Source organism: Colletes gigas, unplaced genomic scaffold, assembly GCF_013123115.1.
Source record: "Colletes gigas isolate AHSC1104 unplaced genomic scaffold, ASM1312311v1 Colletes_gigas_Sc00025, whole genome shotgun sequence".
Lineage (NCBI taxonomy): Eukaryota > Metazoa > Arthropoda > Insecta > Hymenoptera > Colletidae > Colletes > Colletes gigas.
This window is the reverse complement of record NW_025106654.1, coordinates 1654268-1674680: the sequence shown is the minus strand read 5'-3', so window position 1 is coordinate 1674680 and position 20413 is coordinate 1654268. Positions and strand designations below refer to the sequence as shown.

The 20413-nt window shown below is 38.2% G+C and overlaps 1 protein-coding gene across 4 annotated transcripts; it reads left to right on the top strand.

Moving 5' to 3' along the window:
- The first annotated feature begins 311 nt into the window (after positions 1-311).
- On the top strand, positions 312-20222 carry LOC122401535 (la-related protein 1). 4 transcript variants are annotated; one of them, XM_043403735.1, is made up of 18 exons: positions 6585-6899; positions 7529-7593; positions 8988-9061; positions 9368-9421; positions 9700-9862; positions 9958-10062; positions 10170-10348; positions 10605-10732; positions 10818-11007; positions 11308-11865; positions 11953-12110; positions 12179-12407; positions 12491-12658; positions 12748-12995; positions 13080-13240; positions 13449-13703; positions 14841-14974; positions 15053-20222. In XM_043403735.1, the coding sequence occupies exons 2-18, from the start codon at positions 7557-7559 to the stop codon at positions 15548-15550; spliced, it is 3339 nt and encodes a 1112-aa protein (XP_043259670.1). In that variant the 5' UTR covers positions 6585-6899; positions 7529-7556; the 3' UTR covers positions 15551-20222. The 4 variants fall into 4 exon arrangements, with proteins under 4 accessions (XP_043259667.1, XP_043259670.1, XP_043259669.1 ...); XM_043403734.1 differs by having other exon boundaries at positions 6585-6939; XM_043403732.1 differs by lacking the exons at positions 6585-6899; positions 7529-7593 and adding an exon at positions 312-2169.
- Positions 20223-20413: the final 191 nt, after the last annotated feature.

Below are 20413 nucleotides of genomic sequence, written 5' to 3'. Positions count from 1 at the left end.
TATAAAATAACATCATGTACATAGTCCTCTGTTTCCTGCCGGAAAATATGCGTCGTACTTTCGTGGTTTATTATATACACATATAACAAATAATTGTTACAAATAAGATATTAATGTTTAAACATTTCTCATAATTCTGATTTTATTAATTTATCTAATGTATTTCTCCCACGTTTAAAAAATAAATGTTCGTTAGATGGGAGGTTAAATAGCGCGGGAATTGAGGAAAAAGGAAACTGAGTGGCGCTACCTAGCGGAGTTGCAATCTATCCAACCGGATGCTTCATAGCCGCTCGCGTAAAGGCCAGGAGCCAGCGTTGGCCACATGTGTTTTGCGGACCGCTTTTCCGTGGAAAAAGATCGCCGAAAATGCCGTGTTTACGTAATCCGTGGTAAAGTGACGTTGAAAACGGTGCTTTTAAACTCGCTACGATTGTGACAAAATTTCTGGGCCTGTGTTGAAAGCAAATCCGAAGGAAAACTGACGAATTCTATGGGATATCCGCGACAAAGAAAAATTATCCGTGCCAACGAGGTGTACTCTGATTGTCTGCTAGCTCCCTTTATTGTACTTGGAATACATACGTTCTTCACTTGCGTATTTTATATCGCCAAACTTTCGTCCACGAACAAGTAAAACGAATCGTCGTCGTTTAATAACTCGTGCCGGTTGATTCTCGCTCGTTTCGTGAAATCGCCGAGTCAGCATATTCTTAACCACGCAACTCGGAGAACGCGCCTCGTGTACGTCGTGTTTTAATTTTGTCGAATGTGTTCGATCGAATCATCGAACACCGCTCCTCATTACTTTGACTTTCTCGTTTTGTCTGTCGAATTATCGAGAGAATTTTGATACGTGAGCAATAAGAAGAAACATATTTCGGACATTATTTGGTAACGACCGCGTGCGTGCACGGTGCGCCTTCTGGAAAGAGCGATCCCTCGTGACGAGTCTCTCGAGTGGGCGTTCTCTTGTACTGGCAGAAGGACCGACGCCCGTGATTCGACGCATATATCACGGACTTTCTGTGAAAAATTAAACTCGTTCGTGCGATACTGCACGGACTTCGAGCAGACATGCGTTCGGTCCACGGCGTGGAGGATGCTCCGAGATTGGTGCTTTAAAGCCGCATCGACGAACGAATCGTTTCGAATTCTTCGATCTCGTGACGAGGCTGCTCGGGTGAATTAATGTGCCCCAAAGTGTTTGACGTTTCTCAGGACTCCTGGATTGCCTGAGAGGGAGCAACGTCCTGTAAAAATATTCAAGTTAGATCCCTCGTGTTCCGGGACCTCGTGTTTTTGTCTTTCGGCGCGTATCGTTCAAGATGGCGGCCAAGGTGGCCACCGGCGCTCAGGGAAGTACCGAAAGAGAGGAGGGCCCTGGAGTCTCTTATGCAAGTATTTTGAACTCTAAGAGTAGAAACGAGAACCGACCTTCTAATACTAAGGGTAACAATAAGGAGAACATTGGCGGTCAGGTGGTCCAGCAAATAGCACTTGTCAAGGATTACGTGTCTTCTCAAAATCTAACCACCAAGGGAAAATTTTATCAGAGAAGCGGCAGGAGATTCAATCCACACATCAAATTGGATAAGCCTTATGAAAATGAATCAACACCTTCGGTCGAACAGAGTCGGTTGATTGTTCAGAAGGAGGTGCCAGTCAAGCGACAGCAACAAGCCATTCCTGAGACAGAGCAGACGAATGGCGACATTGGAAGCAACGGAGAATTTCAGACAGTAGCGCCAAAGAGTGCTAGGAGGAAGGAAAAATTGCGAGAACAACATCGAGAACACAGAGAACGACATAGACATAGAGATTACAGACATCCGCTTCGTGGTCATAGCGAAAGTAACGAAAGATCTCACAAGGAACGCGATCGTGGAGATAGAAGCGGCTTGGATTACGTTGTAGGAAGTAAAGAGGCTTCAAAAGATAAAGAGGAATCCGAAGCAGAATCAGATGCTCAGCCTTCGCAACCGATTAAATATGTGGAGGCTCCTTTACCTACAGTTAATCCTTGGACCAAAAGTAAAGCTACAATTCAAGCGGTGCCTTTGAATTCTGTTACTGCCATGCCTTCTGGAAGTTTAATGACTGCTGAGAAGCAGAGTGAAAAGGAGAAGAGAGTACTTCAACCACAACAACAACAACAAGAAATTGTTGGTGAGTATCGATATGTACTCGATGGAATTTACTTTGTTATCACATACTAAGCTTTTCAAATTCTATTTTTTTCAATTAGAAATATTAATAGTTATAGGATTTGAACTAAACATATTGTTGTAATATTGTTCCATCGAAGTATGATGTTTAATTTATAAAGATATATATTATGTTTTCTAATAGAAAAGTATTTTGGTTCAAGATATTTAAACTTTTTAGAATATTTGAAGAATTTATAAAAATTACAAATAATAAATAACGGTTATATAAATTGTCAACCGTTAAGTTTGCTGTTGATAAAATTTATTTGTACGGTAAATATTGAATATTTATTCAAAACATATTCATAATGTTTGATTTCTTTATTTAATCGGAAGTAAAGTATAAAACGAAATTTCAGGTATAGATTGAATAATATGTGCAACAAATGGTTGTAATCTTTAAAGTATGTTCATAATGTAAGGTAATTGTATGTTTTCGAAAAGTATGATAAATATGGATAGCAAATGTTAATGGCTTCGCGTAGTTACATCGAACGCACAAATACAAAACTAACACAAGGGTTTTTAGCATTTTAAACGCTCCTTCGTGGTTTGTATATGAAAATGACCTTGTACTTTGTACATGTGATGAAAGAGGCTCTTATCAAGTTCGAGAATATGGAACTACATATATTTCTACTTCTTCAAAGGTACTGCTGATACCAGCTAAGTATTTACAGGCTAGAGGGGAGAGAGTTAAAGGTTCTGTAGTAACTTGATAGAAATTACACAATAATTTCTTTATCGTATATAAATTCCATCGTTTTGGTAAAGATTCTCGACTAAAGTGTCTATCGAATTATCAAGAGACATTTTGCGATAAAAAAAAAATAATTTACTTTTACTCGTAATGTATTTTGTACATTATACGATGGGCGATTCTATATCAGTTTCGAAAGTTGGCTTTATCTTTTTGTCTGTCGGTATTACGTAATGGTGTGTTCAACTTTTATGTTAGAGATATTTTAAAATTAATTTATTAAAAAGTTCGAGCGAAGTATATTCCTTGTTTCGTGCGATATAAATATTTCGGGAAATATATTCAGTTATTATAGTATCGAAAAAAGAAAGTGCCATTGTTGGACAGAACGTGAGTAGACGTTGAACGTGTCTGTAGTTTAGGTGTTTGATCATTACGACGATAATATATGGAATTTTGTACGGTCCAATTCGATCATCTTATTTATTCATTGCCAACGAGTTTTCGACACACGTGGCAAAGAAAAAAGTAACCATGCTGGCCATCGAGTCTTAACACGTCACATATAGTATTTCCTCATTTGCACGACCAACATTTAACCGCCTAACATATGTTTCGATATTATTTGAGCCATGTCTAACAAAATGGTGAAACGATCATTATCGATTTTCGACAACTCGATATGTAAAATTTTCGATTACGTGCTCTGATATCAATTCAGCCATGTTTGAGCTATAAGGACGTGAACTAGATTGCTTTATCAATTATCAATAATGCGATACAATGTGAATTAATGATTGTTTTTTCAATACAGATTTAGAGTTACAACGATACTTTGAGTTATTATCGACTTAATTATACATGGATTGACAAAGTTAAAACCTTATAGCATTGCATTATACAGGGTGATTGCAGAAACTAGAACGAAGCGTAGCTTCGAATTGATATCTACAGACCTGACCCTATACGTTGAATTTATTTATTTTCTCTCTGGAAATTGTATTGATCCAGATTTAATCGTTTACTTTCCCTTATTCCCCGATCATTCTATTAACAGAAAAACGTCGAGGGCAACGACATTGACACTCTTTCTAAGCGGTCGACACTGGGTCACAGCACATGATGCAATTACAGAGCCTCGTAACTGCATTACGTTCTTCGCTGTAACCTAAACATTCACTCTCGAATTTCACTGGCATCTAATCGACGAACAGCTAACACGATCGCGTGTGCATTGGTTGTATGGAAAAGTAAAATTTTCGATCGTAGAAAAGCAACAGTAATCTCGAAGCGATAGATCAGTATCATTCGCGAATTATACAGGGCGTTCGGCCACCTCTGGGAAAAATTTTAATGGGAGATTCTAGAGGCCAAAATAAGACGAAAATCAAGAATACCAATTTGTTGTTCCAGATTTTGTTAAAAAGTTATTAACGTTTAAAGTTCCGCCCATACTAAATTTTTTTCTCGAAAATACGCAGGATTTCGGGGGTACGTCTATTCACCAAAAACGATTGTAATTGACCCCCGCGATCGAAAATAATTTTTTCCAGAAATATTTGAAATTTTTTAATTCTGACGAAAAATTTCACCCATCCTCGAATTTTTTTCTAGAAAATGGGTAGGATTTCGGGGGTGTGTCTATTCACGAAAAATGATTTTAATTGACCCCCGCAACCAAAAATAATTTTTTCAGAATGATTTGAAATTTTTTTTTCGCTGAAAAATTCTTGTCGATTTCTCTTAAACATTTGTTTTTCATTTTTAATAAATTTGGTTGACGCTGTACAGAAAAGTTGTTTCATACTTTTTTGTAGGTATCCATGAGCTCTACTTCCCTACTAAATCTCAATGAGATACGTTCACTATTGTAGGAGTTATGGTCGTTTGAAAATTGGACTAGTTTTAGGAGGTTTATCTCACTTTACGGTGTCAAGAAATAACTATTTCAATATTGTTAGAATTGCTACATATTCTCCACTAAAATACGCGTTGTTTGCATTTTGAAAAATTAAAATCCTCCAATCCGTACAGGAGTTATGACATTTTAAAGATTCGCATGAAATTTCAGGGAAGCATTTCTGACTTCAAATTAGATTTTCGGTAAGGAATTTTTTTCTCGAAAGTGTGTAAGATTTCGGGGGTATGTCTATTCACCAAAAATGATTGTAATCGACCCCCGCAAGTAAAAATAATTTTTTTTAGTATTAATTGAAGTTTTTTAATTTCGTCTAAAAATTTCAGTACCTACTCGAATTTTTTTCTTGAAATTGAGTAGGATTTCAGGGGTATGTGTATTCACCAAAAATGATTGTAATTGAGCCCCGCAACCAAAAATAATTTTTCCAGAACTATTTGAAATTTTTTAATTTTGTCGAAAAATTTGTCTGAGCTCGAATTTTTTTGTCGAAAATGCGTAGAATTTCGGGTTTATGTGCATTCACAAAAAATGATTGTAATTGTCCTCTGCAACCAAAAATAATTTTTTCAGAATGATCTGAAATTTTCTAATTTAATTTTTTTATTACTTTTTAATGAAGCCTCAGTCGAGAAATTGATATTCTTGATTTTCGTCTTATTTTGGCCTCTAGAATCTCCCATTAAAATTTTTCCCAGTCGTGGCCCAACACTTTGTGTAGTCTGTGACTAAACGTAACTTAAATTCGTGCCCAGAGATAGGTTAACGAATGATAGTAGCGCAGGAAAACGTTGTAGGTATCGATAGACTTATTTTCAGCGTTCGATACACATTGAAATGTGTCGCAGAAAGTGAGTGTGGTGAGAGGAAACCTGTTTCAAGCCGCCAGACCTTCTACCCTCGATAAAAGTACAATCGTAAAGGCCAATGAATGCTTTTCAACCGTATATGCGTATTTCGAACGAGAGTAGGAACAACAAAAACGACGCGAAGTGTCAAGATCAGTTCCTTTTCCTTTCGAGACCGCCATAAATACGATAAAATATATGAAGTAGATAACCGAATATCGATGAGCACGATGAGTTTCGATATTCGCGTTCAGGTATTGCGAAACTTAGATTCGAACGTTTAATAACGGTAAATTGTTATATGTTTGAGAAAGTTGCACGTGGAATGACCATGAATCTAAGAACATGCTAATCCTTAAGTGTATGGCATACAGATGATCCGTTTCAATCAGATACTATTAGGTGTACGTACGTGTTCATCCACCATTATTCCGCCTAGTTATCGATGTAATATACCGAGACAAATCGGTTGCCACCAAACTTTTCTGCTTGGTTACTATACTCGTACGAGGCATTGATTTCTCGCGTGTATCGCAAAGTCGTCGATAAAACGAATTATGCGTTATCGTTTAATATTAAGTACTGCTTCGAGTATTGCGTGTCGTGTTTTTACATAATGTTTATCGGAACGAAGAGTTTACGTATTTAACTTTAATAACGGTGTTTGCACAAGAATTATAATTGGTATCGTTTTGTTTTCTTTCTTCGGCCAGTAGGGTAACGTAGGGCGGTAACGTTCATTTGGTTTCTAAAGACACGTGTTTTATAATTTTGCACAGTTGAGTATTATTGCTTGATTACGAGTAAATTATCTCCATCGCTATCTGGCTAGTAACGGACATTCCCAAAACGACGAGAAAGAGGGTCCCGGTTAAGAAGGAGACGAAAGCTGAATTTAATGTTGCTTGCGCGTCAAAGGCTAGCAAAGCAGCTGCGAGCGTGTTTGGCCGCTGCAAGTCCTTCATCGATTCTCCGTTTTAGCCTGGTGTAGCTCAGTGCACCGTTGACTCTCGAGCTGTGATCGTGCCGATCAAGCGGGCAGAGCTTTTCGTCGTCGTCATCGTTCGACGGGGAAAAGACTCTTCCGTAGTGTCCACTGGCGGAAAAGTGCCAAGAAATTCGTCGAAAGAACGTTCAGTTGCGCGTTGTTGCGCAGAATTTCGAAAACATCGACGATAGAAAACAACGATGCATCGTGGCACGAGTAATAGGGGAATTTCGTTGTACGTTAGTTTCGCCAGGGAATAACGTCGCCACTGAAACGTATTTATGTTTTATTTATAATTTCTAGCCACTGCCTTCGGCGAAAGGTACGCAAAAGTTTATAGCATATGGCGGTAACAAGTATAAACGACTTCTAGTCGGTGTTTGTACGCGTCTGCAAGGACAGTGAAACGTTTTACGTTATCTTTTCGATACTAAATACTTGAGGCGTTATTTTACGATATTATTCGTGCTTTTTAAGTTGTTCGCTGTATCGTACGTATATTAGATCTATCTTTTTTATTTACATTACTTTTCTTGTTTCGAACGGCGAAATCGTCCCGGATAAACAAAGGAAAAAAAGTTTACGGACACCTGTTACGCTGCGTCGAAGGTTCCACGATAAAGTGACTGGTTGGTCGGTCGGTCGGTCGAGTGCTAAAGTGCGCGCGCGATTTTACCGCGTTCGTCGAACGCGGTACTTTTGTCAAGTTCCTCGTAGCATACCGTTCTCGGGACCTATCGGATTACGCGTGTTCACGTTTACATAAACGTTATGTAAAACTTATGAGTACCCTCCTTCGTGGAAGCGAAACGATGTCCAGTTAGAAGACTCGAGAATGTCCGAAGAGACGGTTATGTTTTGCAGGTGAAGATAGTCGTGTACAATACAGACGATGAAGATCAACAAAAATAAAAACGAACCCGTTCAACGTGAGTTCCCCGATCTTTGTACTTTTTACTTTTCTACCTAAAAACCGTGCCCGGTTTCGAAACCGAAATTTTCTGATACCGATACTGAATTAAATAAAATAAATTACTAAAGGTATAAATAAATTAAAAAAGGTATCAGAGAGGTGTAATTGTCTCTGGTGTCCCAGTGACTCCTTTCGCCGATTGTCTTCAACATTTGGTCTAACCCAGATCTAACGAAATATAGTTTATTGTTTGCTCGCGGTTGTTGACAACGCGCGTTCAGGCCAACGTTTCATTAGTATTCCGGCGTAGACCGGCCCACGACCTAACTTGGCAACGAGACAAAGTCGAGGTAACTCCAACGACGAGAGATATTGACTCTAAGATAGCTCGCGCGGACAGCAAACTGTGAGTTCCGACTCGACGAATTTGTAATTTAACTTTATTTTCATTAGATAATTGAGAAGTAATTCGCTCGAACAATCGATCGTCAAGAAGTTTCTTCGTAGATTTCTCGAGTGTCGAGTGTCGAGCTATTAGAGTGGCTCCTGGTGGTTGTTCGACAAACGTTGCGCAAGACGCGTGGACAGATGCATTCGAAGTTTATTTCGTTTGCATCGCGTCAATCGCAGGACTCTTCTCTGCATTATGTTGTCAGTCTCTGAAAATATCGAGATTGTAACACGAGGAGTGGCGCACAGTGGCAGGTTACTTTCGCTTTCGCGGTGATTTGTGTTTTTGAAGCGAACGAAAGATTGACTCGAATGAAAAGGGGTCAACGAGCAAATCTACGGCTGTATCACTTGCGTAACGTGCTGCGGTTAGAGTGGAGCTGTTCGCTTCTAACCGAGGTTGCATTGCTTATTTATAGAAAATAAGAAAATCGACGGTTAACGTCGAGTGGATTCGTGGAAAAGTTCGTGAAACGTACACGGAACCGTTCGACCGCAAATTTTCTTCGAAATTTATAGATCTAATTTTTTTAAAGTTTCCTATAAGATAGAGGTCCCAATATACGAAACGTTTAAGGTACAGACGAAACAAATCGAGGGCGTTCGATACGACGGGAATAGTTTCTTTTACACGATTTGAATTTTAAATGCTCGAGCAAATAGTTCTGCTTTATATACGCTTCTGCGCGCGCGAAAGTATTAGACGGAATCGTAATAATAGAAGTCGGTAAAACAATGTTAACATTTTTTGTTGAAAATTCTCACGTTATTTCCCTGTGACGCACAGTTATAGATAAAAATATTCACGAAATATATGCATGTCTGTGCTGCACGAAGATAATCGAGGTCGTAAGTTTTGAACGGGTTAAAAACGACACGATAAGAATACATAAAAAAAAAAAAATGGACGTCGAATTGTACGAACATCGTGTCGACCGAATATTTCATTGTTTGTTACAGAAAACGGTATCAACGCCGGAAATCATCCAACTATAATCACAGCTACAAACGATAGAAGAAAATTTAATCAAAAGGTGCGTGATGATTCGAATTGCACGATGACAATAACAATGCAATGAAGTTCTCTACTCGGTTGCGAGTGGAAAAGCGCGGAATACTGTATATACGCGTTTAGACGCAATTTCAGAAGCATTTTCTTTGCTTTTTGCAACGTTTCGTCTGTGCATAGTTTATTTATAAAATCTATTCGCACGAGGAATCATTTTTACCCCCTTTATTAAAATTTTTTGTACTTTTTATATATGTAAATTACATGAAATGTGACTTTCTTCGTTCCGTATTGTAGAATATAATTAAAATTTAATTCGTACGTTTAATAGGCGAGCGATTTCTCGAACATCGGCGATTGGCCAACCTTGGGTGCTCAAGGAGAGGTGAGTTTAATTTATTAATCGTTTTTCTTAGAAAGAATTAGCGAAAAAGAATGACCAATGCAAAAGCTAGAACTCGTTAAGTATTCTCACGTACCTGCGAGCGTAGAAGCTTTGCTAAAGTAATATCGAATGCGATCGTGTTACGGACTTGACCATTGGTTCGTGCAGTATCGTTGTGTTCGTACAATCGTTTGCGTTTTCTCTAAAATTGTATCGTACAATAACGCGTAATGCGAAGATTGTTTAAATGTGCTGACAAATAGGGTATTTTCTGTTAGAAGAAGACAGCTGTGACAACACAGAAGCAAAACGGTGTTGAACAAAGTAACGCTAAAGAAAATAGCGGAACTATAGAGAACAGGGGAAAGGAGAACAAGGAACAGAATCACTGCCAAGATGATAGCGACGATCACACGGATGGCAGTGAAAAGAAAAAGAAAGGTAATCGTCAGTATATTCTGGATAAAGTATCGAGAAGGTATCCCTTCTGTTTATGATAATAATCGATAGTTAACAGTTTCTTTTTCACTTTACAGTAAGCAAACAAAAATGGGTACCGTTGGAAATTGACATAACGAAGAACCGAAGTAATAGGGAACGTTCTCCAAAGTATCACAACCAAAGGGAAAAGAACAACGAAGGTATGTAATATTTAATTATTGTTACATACTCTTCGTAAGTATCGTCCTTCTAAATGTAGGAACATTGAACATTTGTTGATCATTAATCTGGAATTTCTGGATTTTAGCGAAAACAGATTCGTACAGAGATAGGGAGCATGATAGGACAGGATATAGTACAAGAGGTGGGCGTGGTGGACGGAGTTTTAGGGGGAGAGGAGGACGAGGTGGCCGGGGCGCGTATCGTGGTAGCTTTAGGTACAGGCATGATCAAGACTATTCGAATTACCCAATAGACTATATGCAGGTGATTTTATATTTCATATTACCTTTATTATAGATTAACATTACTTAAGAAATTTTGTTGCATTATTATTTTATAAATTTTATAAGCGTCGACAGTAGCTAATATTGATCATAATATTGCAATGATGACAATTTTATGGGAATCTCTCAGAGCATCCCCTGACGACAAAACGAAAGTAGAACTGATATATCGAACATTTTGAGAAAATAAGTATTCGTCCATGAAATTCGTACTTCAAAGTGGTACATTTTTACAGATGCATAAATATGGGCATCTGGACCCCGCTTATATGATACCTTATATGGGAACATTTTATTTCAATAACACAAATTACATTAACAACGTAGACACAACGACCCTCAAGGACTATATAAGGAAACAGATGTGAGTTCGACATTTGTTCAATAAAGAGCAGTCGGAAGTAAAAGTTGAACGTTGTTCGTTTACTATGCGATTTGTAACTTTACAGAGAGTATTACTTCAGCGAGGAAAATCTTTTACGAGATTTTTTCTTGCGTCGCAAAATGGACGCACAAGGTTTTTTACCCATTACCTTAATTGCTTCCTTCCATCGTGTACAAATTTTGACGACAGACGTGGCTCTTGTTATCGAAGCAATTATGGAATCTGACAAACTGGAACTAGTGGATGGATTTAAGGTACAACGATATTATTTCGAACATTTTAATGTAGCACAAATTGGAAACTAATTCCACGTACATCTCGCATATGTATTGGATTAAAAATTTGTGCCAGAGCAAATGGAAGAGGATTCGCTGACACCATTAGGGCTTTAAGCCCGATTAATGGCGTTTGAAAGTAGACCTCCTCACAGTTGAAATTTTATCGAACAAAATGTCAAATTTACTGGCACGTTAATGCGAAGCTTATGATATTTAGTGTTTAAGTCTTCCGTATTCGCGGTTTGTCACAATAAATATTGTTATTTTATATATCAGGTTAGAACGAAAACAGACCCTTTGAAGTGGCTCATCTCGGACGCAGCTGGAAATTCTATCTTCTCGGAGTCGTCCGATACTTCGTATCCGTCACAAAATGAAGTAATACTCTCCACGTCCAAATCCGATTTTTGCCCCTTTGCGAGATCCTTATCAACGATTCCTATTCCCCCAGTTCCACGCGTTCTTCAATCCAATCACATTTTCTCGACGGTAGGAAGAGTCAGTGAATCGGAAAGTATATCTTCGTCGTTAGGCGACAGTTTAAATCCTGACGTACAGGAGTTCGTACCGAACGAATTGACGAGCAAAAGTAACAAACCTGTTGTACCTGATAGTAGAACGGGCCAAACGATAAACGAGAAACAATCGGATAGCGTGAAAAACATTTCAACATCATCGAGTAATAGTAACAATTTGACATCACTCTGCAATAATGCGTCTTCGAAGACGGCCGATAATACATCCGCGACGGCCAAGTGTTCTAGTCCAAGTCAAGTAATAGAAGTACAAATCAATGATGAGTCACCATTGCCGAGCGATAACGTTTGGAAAGAGGTAATTTGTTTTCGTAGGATGTTAGTTAACTTGGAAAGTTATTACTAGGAACGTTAGGTAATAATCGAGTTCATGAAAATACAATAGGTGAGACGAAGAGTGAAACCGTCGCATAAGGAGAAGAATGAAGAAAAAGAGAAAGTAGATAACGTTAAAAGCGAAGAGAGAGAAGAGTTAGACTTTCAATTTGACGAGGAGCTTGATTCACCACCTCCAACCGGGCGACACAATGCTTTTTCCGAATGGTTTGTTGCTATTTTTCCAACATCTGTTATTAACGTATCTAAGAATTGACAAGCAATAAATTATCTAGGTCCGAAGACGAAGAAGATTACGAATTATCAGACAAGGATTTAAATAAACTTTTAATTTTCACACAAACCACGGTGCCTATATCGACGACACGAATTCCAAAACACGAAGGTCATGATCGAACCGGCGACTGGACAACCAGAGTGAAAATGACTCAAGATCTTGAACAAGCTATCAACGATGGATTGTATTATTACGAGGAAGATTTGTGGGTGAAAGACGGTCAAAGAGTAAGTTGAATATTCGTTTGATAATATCATCGAGCCCAAATAATTTGTCAGAATTTTATATTTTATGTCTTATTATTTTATAGTACGGGTCCGCTTCATCGATCGGAAGTTACAAAACTATTAACGTGATTAGTCAAGAAGATTTTGAAAAAATGGCACCGAGAGCACCTAAAAAAGCTAATCCGGAAGTTCCTCCTCCACCTCCGTCTACAATAGAAGACGTGGATGTCTCGGAATCTCTTCCAACGCAGGTACGTTATTTCTCTTTTGATAAATTTTTTTTTTTGGGCGACGCATAAAATTAAATTTGTAATGTTAATATATTTTTTTTTTAAATTAGATGTCAATAGTTAGCGATAGTCAAGAAAAGAGGGATCGTAGAGCGGATAAAAATCGGCGGAGACGTAGTAGAAGCGGCAGAAGAGGAGTAGTTCCTCGTTTCTTTGCTGTAGTGAAGGACGAGCCGTCGGTCGATCCTAGAACACCGCGGAAAAGGAAAACTCGTCATAGTAATAACCCGCCTGTTGAACATCACGTCGGTTGGATCATGGATGTTCGAGAGCACCGACCGCGTACATATTCTACAGGGTAAGTTTACACTAATCGATGTTCGAACAATTATAAAGGAGTCATCTAAGAGAACAGTTCAAAATATTTCGTCTCGTGTTACAGAAGTAGTGCAGGAACGAGTCCAAACGAAGGTTATCTCGCTAGTAGTTACGGAAGTGCACCGCAATCTGTGCCCACTTTCCAGCATCCGAGTCACGCTCTTTTGAAGGAGAATGGTTTCACTCAACAAGTCTACCACAAGTACCATTCGCGTTGCTTAAAAGGTAAATACAAATGTCTATATATTGTATATATCGCATGTACCGAGCAACGAATGTAACATTATAATGATGAACTCCACTATTTTTGTCTTCTTTTCCCGACTGAGGAATAATTGTGATGAGAAAAAAGGATCTGAGAATTTCCCGATTTTAACAAAATTACGACCAGTTCGAAGGTATAGGAGTCTCAGATACGTCTGTTTTGTTTCAGAACGTAAGAGACTCGGAATCGGCCAATCTCAAGAAATGAACACGCTCTTTCGTTTCTGGTCGTTCTTCTTACGGGAGAATTTCAATCGTACCATGTACGAGGAATTTAGGACTATAGCCAAAGAAGACGCCTGCGAAGGCTACCGATACGGTCTGGAATGCCTTTTTAGATTTTATAGTTACGGTTTGGAGAAGAGGTTCAGGCATCACCTTTATAAAGATTTCCAAGTCGAGACGGTACAAGATTACGAGAGCGGTGAGTAAATTTCTGCAAATAAGATAAAACTTTACGCACATTATAGGTTGTTTAGTTACGACCACCATTGATTGCTAAACGGTGAAAATGTGCTAAAGTAAAAGAAACTTAATATTGATGCCGCGATGTCTATTGGCCTCGTTATAATATTCAGTATAGCAACAGACCTTTTTAACACTTTGACTGCCACGACACCCATATATGAGTGACAGGATTTACCACTATGATATTAGAAAAATTAATTCTCAAGTTAACCCCTTACCGTACTTAAACGAGTCCGACACGTAATTAACCCTTTGCACTCGAGAGGTGAGTCTCACTCACCATGTGGTTTGATGCTGCAACTCGAGAGGTGACTCTCGCTCACCACTTGGTTTGCTGCGGTAACTCGATACGCGGCAGTAAGTGTTTACGTTCAGTTTCTTCGACGCGGGTTCCTACGCTCTTTCTATATAATTTTGTATAGAATGGTGGCGTAAACTGTTTCTTTGGGGTTTAGAAATTTGTTCAATAAATTCATATATTTTATATAAAGCCACTAAACAGCAGAAAAGCGAACAGCCGCTTAATCACTTGCAATATTTGAAAACATTAGTCCACCAATTGACTGGAGATTTTCGCCAGCCACGCGATCGAGCCTCGACTTCAACATCCGACTCCGAAAATATCCGCTTGAATGGAAAGCTACACAATATTCTAACGATATATTATTGTAATACTTGCCCCGACAAGCCGGGCATGCATCTTGGGAATTGTTACATGAAATATCATACACAGAAAAATTACAGAGACTAATATTTAAGAAATTATGTTTATAAAGGTGTAAAGATATATAAAATGTTAAAATTTTATACATTAATTTGTGTGTGTAATGATTTTAAGCTACTGGTAAGAAATGCGTCAATCGCGTGAAAAAGGCCCCGAGTGCAAAGGGTTAAGATTGTGACCCAAACCTGAATATCACGAGCCAGACTTTCGAGCAGAAGGTTATATAGTTTACAATGGTCTAAAATCAAAATTTTACTTTTGCAAAATGTTCTACGGTTTTGATCGGGCAGTGAACGTGTTAATTAAAATCAATTAGTAGACGGTTCAATACTTTGAATGCGTTGCACAGGGTTTTATTTCACATTCCAGGTCAGTTGTATGGGCTAGAAAAATTCTGGGCGTTCTTAAAGTATTACAAACAGGCCGATCAACTTCAAGTGGACTCTAAGTTACAGGAATATTTATGCAAGTTCAAGAGCATCGAAGATTTCAGGGTCGTCGAAGTAAGTACTTTACACATACAACTCTCGGACTGTATCGCATAGTTGTTGCGGAGCCTGATTAATGGTTATATGTTACAGCCCCAAATAAACGAAATGCTCCAAGGGTTTGCTGTGAATTCACGATCTCAGGCCTCGAAGAGACGCAACAGGAGCGTCTCCGAGAGCGCAGGCGGCGGTAATGCTTCGCCAACGAGTAGAGTTCGCCGGTTGTCCGGCGGTTCCAGCACCGTGACACTGCCCACCTCCAGTTCCGAAAACAGTTCTGTCGTTCAGAAATCTCGCGTGGACTTCGTGAATCTTTCCCAGTTTCGAAACAGAGCCGGCTCGTTCGGGTCCGGGCGATTGGCCCATTCCAGAAGACGAAACGACGGTGCCTCCTGTTCGTCGAGCAGTCAGCGAGATCTCAGTAAACAGCAACCGCGTAGCAGACACAATTCCGGCTCGTTCGCGAGGCCCCTGGAGGCGAGTAAGTTACTGAACACTGCCAGGGATCGGTTGTTGCCGATCAGCGGTAAATCCGAGCAGACAAAGTCGGTCGTGATCAAGACCGAGAGCACGTCGATTTCCCAAAAGTGATGAGGCTCGTAAAGGGAAGGGTAAGTGCACCCAGAGGCACTTGCTCGATTGCCAAAATGGATAAGTGCGTCGCTTTCCTTGGAATAGGATACTTGTTCTAGCAAAGAGAACGTCTCGTTTGAAATAAGACCACGCATACAGGAGTACATATAATGTACTGGAGTGTAAGAGAACGAGCACGATACACGGTATGTCTCTCTCTCTAATTATTTCTCTCTCTGTATATACAAACGAATGTCAGCCGTGACGTTGAGGAGCATTAGGAAAGAAACGGAACGAAAACGCTAGAAAGCGAAGACGGCAGAGGCACACCTTCAGTTCGTGCGAGAGAAGTTCATGGAGCTGTTGTTAAGGTAGTTTGTTAAGGTTATATTTACCGATATATATGGCTATGTGCTTGCCTATCGGGAATGTACTAAACTCGAATTAAGCTCTGCTCGGTTCGTCCTCGGCTATGGCTTGTTAAAGTTGTAGAGGACAGAAAAATGGCCCCAGTGTGAACAAGCGAATGGGAAATCTTAGGTACGATAGAACGTGTAACAATGTTCGACCCCTCGTTTGAGCGAATTTTTCCACTAACGGAGGAAATGAAGTTACTTTACTGGTGTCTGAGCATGCACAACCAGCGTTATCAAGTTTTTTTTTTTTTCTTATAAAAGAAAAGAAAAAGAAAAAAAAACAAAAAAAAATGCTGTTCATCGATTAGCAGGGGGAATTGAAACATTGTTTCCTCCGCGTTGTCATTCGCCGTTTACCAAGGCAACTGAAATGCCAAACTGTACTTCATAGAATAATCGAAGGTCGAAACTCCAGCTTAGTGAAAAGTCGCAAAGGATCGGTCATTTTTATTGCTTCACGCTTTTACATCGTGGCATCCTTCTATTTAGGAGTACAAATTTCTAACAATTGAACGGTACTAAATATTCAACGCATTCGTTGAGTCTCAAAATAGAATATTTAAGTAGTATACGACGAGAACATGTTCTTTTCTTGCCTCCATTGGCATCGAGGAAGAAGCGACATGATTTAAAATTAACAAAAACAATATTGTTTATTATTCTTTTTGGTTTTTATACTGAAGAAACGAGAAAGTTATAAAAGTTAAAATTTTGATTCAGGGAGTGAAGTTTGCGAGTCCTCATCGACAGTTAGGAATGTATCGAAAACGTTATTATAAAATGTACAAATATTGCAATGTTTGCGTCAGATCTTTTAAATTTTTTTTTTTTTCTTTTTTTTTTTAGAAGTTTTAAAGTATGGTACATCATATGTGTGTTTTATCATTCATCCGTTTACGTACAAAAGATTTGTAAGTTTTTCGTGTGGACATCGTCTGACTTGTACGAAATGTTAATCGATTATGAAAAAAGCAAAGAAAATTACGTCGATTTAGACAAACGCTTCTTCAGAAAATGATAGTGAAATACAAAAACGATTAAGTGTTTAAAGGATTCGAACGATTCGAAGTTTACCTCTGATCGAAGTAAAAGAAAGAACGAGTCACGATAAATTTCATGTTAACGAGTGAAACATGCTCAGTTCGTGACCGGTGCACCATGAAATATTATATTTTAAACATACAAAATATACACGGTTGTACTTTTCTTTCTTTATACGTATATTTATATAAAACAGATGTGATTTTCGATAATAGTACTGGTTCTACGGAGAATTATCGTTAACGTCAAACCAACATATTTAAAACAGGAGAAGAAGCGAAAGCAAAATGTTTAACGTAGCCTCGGTATACTTTTCATTGCCTGTAACTAAAAAATATTTTTATTATCCGTATATTCTGACTGATACGCATTCTGTAGTCTTTAGACTTGAAATACAGGGGTTTGAATTAAACATTTCTCCTAAACGTATTGATCAGTTCAAATTACATTAGGATAAAATATTTGAAAACCACAATAAACTGAAGAAATTTTAAAGCAAGACAGCTGTTGCGATTTCGGTACATTGATCAGTTTCATCGCTTTACGCGTAAAATCATCCTTACACAATCGTACTAGTAAAATATAGAAAAAAATGTCGTTGAGCTTTGTTTGTTTGTTTTTTTTTTTTTTTTTTTTTTATCAACGAAACGAGACTGAGTGCTTGCGATTGCGGAAGAAGTCGATCCGGCGTTTGACCCTTTCGCATCACCGACAAACAGGTAACTTTCAACAGTTGCTAAGCAGACGTTTCTTTTCTTCGATCTTATTCCCGTATCAAACATTTACATGCGGCACGTAAAACATAACGTGTCCGCAATACGTAATTTTTAACTGACAAATTACTCTACGCATTTGACGCGAGCAAAATTTTCAAAGAAGCTTCGTAACGACAGGCTTCAAGTCAACTGAACAGAAAATGAGACGCTGCAATTTTGTTATTTTTTTAAATCGTGCAACGGAAGTATTTAATTAATTAAAAAAAAAAGTTGAAATCTAGGGCTCACCCCGGTTACATAGAAATATAGTTAAACGTACAGCTACGTAGAAGTATAGTTAGACTAGATAGAGTTTATATAAGCGGGCAAAATTGGTCTTCGAATTCAGTGTCCAGCGAGGCAAATTATTGTAATCTTAATTAAGAAACGTGTAGTTTTAGATCTATTCTATTATTTAAGAGAGAAAGCATAAACTAAAGATTCGATTCAACTCGAAACACGAATGGCTGGTTCATTCTCATTATGCACAGTATATCTCAATTCGTTAGTCGACAATTTTTTTTTAATAAACCACGTTTTATCGTTAATAGCGAAAGGGTTGAAAGGTCGGCATTAAATTGTATCCATCACGAATTGCTTATAGACGTCTGGAATCTTATCAGATCCATTTTCTTTATTTTTTAATGTACTAGTCACGCACTGAGACAACACATCGCGAACATCGTTTTGCAAACAATATTGTATGAAAGTGAAAGGGATTTTTTTTTCTTATCAAAATGTAACCCTAATTATCGTTATTACCTAAAAATTTTTTTCTTTTATACGTACACGTATACAAAGACTTTGCTCGAACAGATTTCGTATTTTTTTTTTTTTTTTATAAAATTGTAACGGTCCAAGAGCTGTAATGCGAGATATTCTTTCTGCTCAAATTGTTTACAACAAAGTTGTACCTCTGTAAAGAAAACAAAAAAAAATTGTTTTCTGTTATTCATACATTGCGAAGATTGAAGCTACGACGAGTGTAAAACTATCTTCCACTCTTCGAAGGCATCGAAATAACTCCCACGCTTTGTACTTCATACGCACATTAGAACTTTTAAACTCATCGAAAGCTTGACGAGTTCGACGATCCCAGTGTAAAATTTCTTTGATTTGCCATTCTGTGATGTGAAACCCTTGGACCGTTTGCGTCGAAAATGCAGTTTCTTTTCGTTTATAAAAATACACGAGCTCGATTGTTATGTTCATCGAATATGTAATTGTCGTAGAAGCAAATGCGGACGACAATGTAAGAGAATATATTGAAAACTATTTCGCACAACTGGTCGACAAAAGTTACGATCATCCAGAGCAGTGGTTGAATATTTCGGTAGTCCATTTTTTAATATCGAGGAAGCCATGTTTTCAGACGAGTAATCGATGCGTTTATAGATTTGGTGATCTGTGAATTCCATCAAAAATATAATAGTTCTAAAAGTCCTCCTCTTCGTGTGATAAATATGACGACTGTTGCGTGCAGGTTACTCAGGTCGCTTAGAAGGTTCTGATTCGGGACTAGAAAATTGTGATTATATTATACACGATTACCTAAATGTTACACCGGATACGATACATTTGTTAAAAATCGAAACAGTTAACAGAAATCAACGTTGATTTTGTCAGGGGGCTCGGCAAAATGATCGAAACGGGTATTGCGTCGATATTAAACGAAGAACGATGCGACGTTCCTCGATTTATTGCTGTTTCTTCCTCTACTCGTCTTCCCTCGAAATGTTCACCGCCATTTTCGAAAATTTCACGCGTCGCGTTACAATCGGTTCTCCAAAACCGTTTCCTTAGCCGGTCGTCACGATCGAAACGCGACAACGAAGTTCATTCGATCCTCTTAGTTCGTATTATTTAATAGATATTTGTTGATTTTTAAAACGAGGTATAGAAAAAGACATACTTATATCGGGCACGCCACGATCGGTTAACGCGTCGATTTTCCTCGAGACACTTGTCCTCGTACTAATTCCAAATAAGACGATTCGTCATCGAATCCGATTTATCGATAACGTCGATCGTTCGCCTTAACCAACGACGATCGTTTTAGAGTTCCTACGTCCGTACGAACGATCATTTTATTTGTGATAGAGCAGAAATGTTACGTTATTCGTTTTACATTTTGCGTTTACCCACTGTGTCTGCTCACGGTCTTTTCTCCGATTCATGCTCCTGCCTAATTATCGTAGTCGATATTCTTGGACGCGTTGTTCAGGAACCGTGGCGAAAGTTTTAGTTGTTAGTTTAACCCTTTTAGTGCCGAGCAAAAAACGGGTGCTTATGCGAAGAATACCGAGCCAATTTGACGAATTTGCTGTGGTTAGAGAAAAAGCTCATGAAAACTAAACTAAAAATGATATTTACAAAATTCAAAAAGCGGCATATTACGAAATAAAGAAAGAATAAAGTAATGGCAATTGCATTTCAATGTTTATTGCAAATCACATAAATAACAATTATAAAATATGATAAAAAACATTTTCCAGAAAAATTTGAAAATTAGATTTTCGGTAAGGAATTTTTTGTTCGAAAGTGGATAGGATTCCAGGGGTATGTCTATTCACCAAAAATGATTGTAATTAACTCTCCTAGCAACGAATAATTTTTTTAGAACAATTTGAAATTTTTTTATTTCGCCGAAAATTTCACATCTACTCGAA

Bases quoted from the DNA above. Each gene is read 5' to 3' on its own strand.
- LOC122401535 (XM_043403732.1), top strand. From the start codon at position 1,329: ATGGCGGCCAAGGTGGCCACCGGCGCTCAGGGAAGTACCGAAAGAGAG. The intron at 10,063-10,169 runs GTATGTAATATT...TCTGGATTTTAG, and splicing joins AAGGGAAAAGAACAACGAAG to CGAAAACAGATTCGTACAGA. The intron at 11,008-11,307 runs GTACAACGATAT...TTTATATATCAG, and splicing joins AACTAGTGGATGGATTTAAG to GTTAGAACGAAAACAGACCC.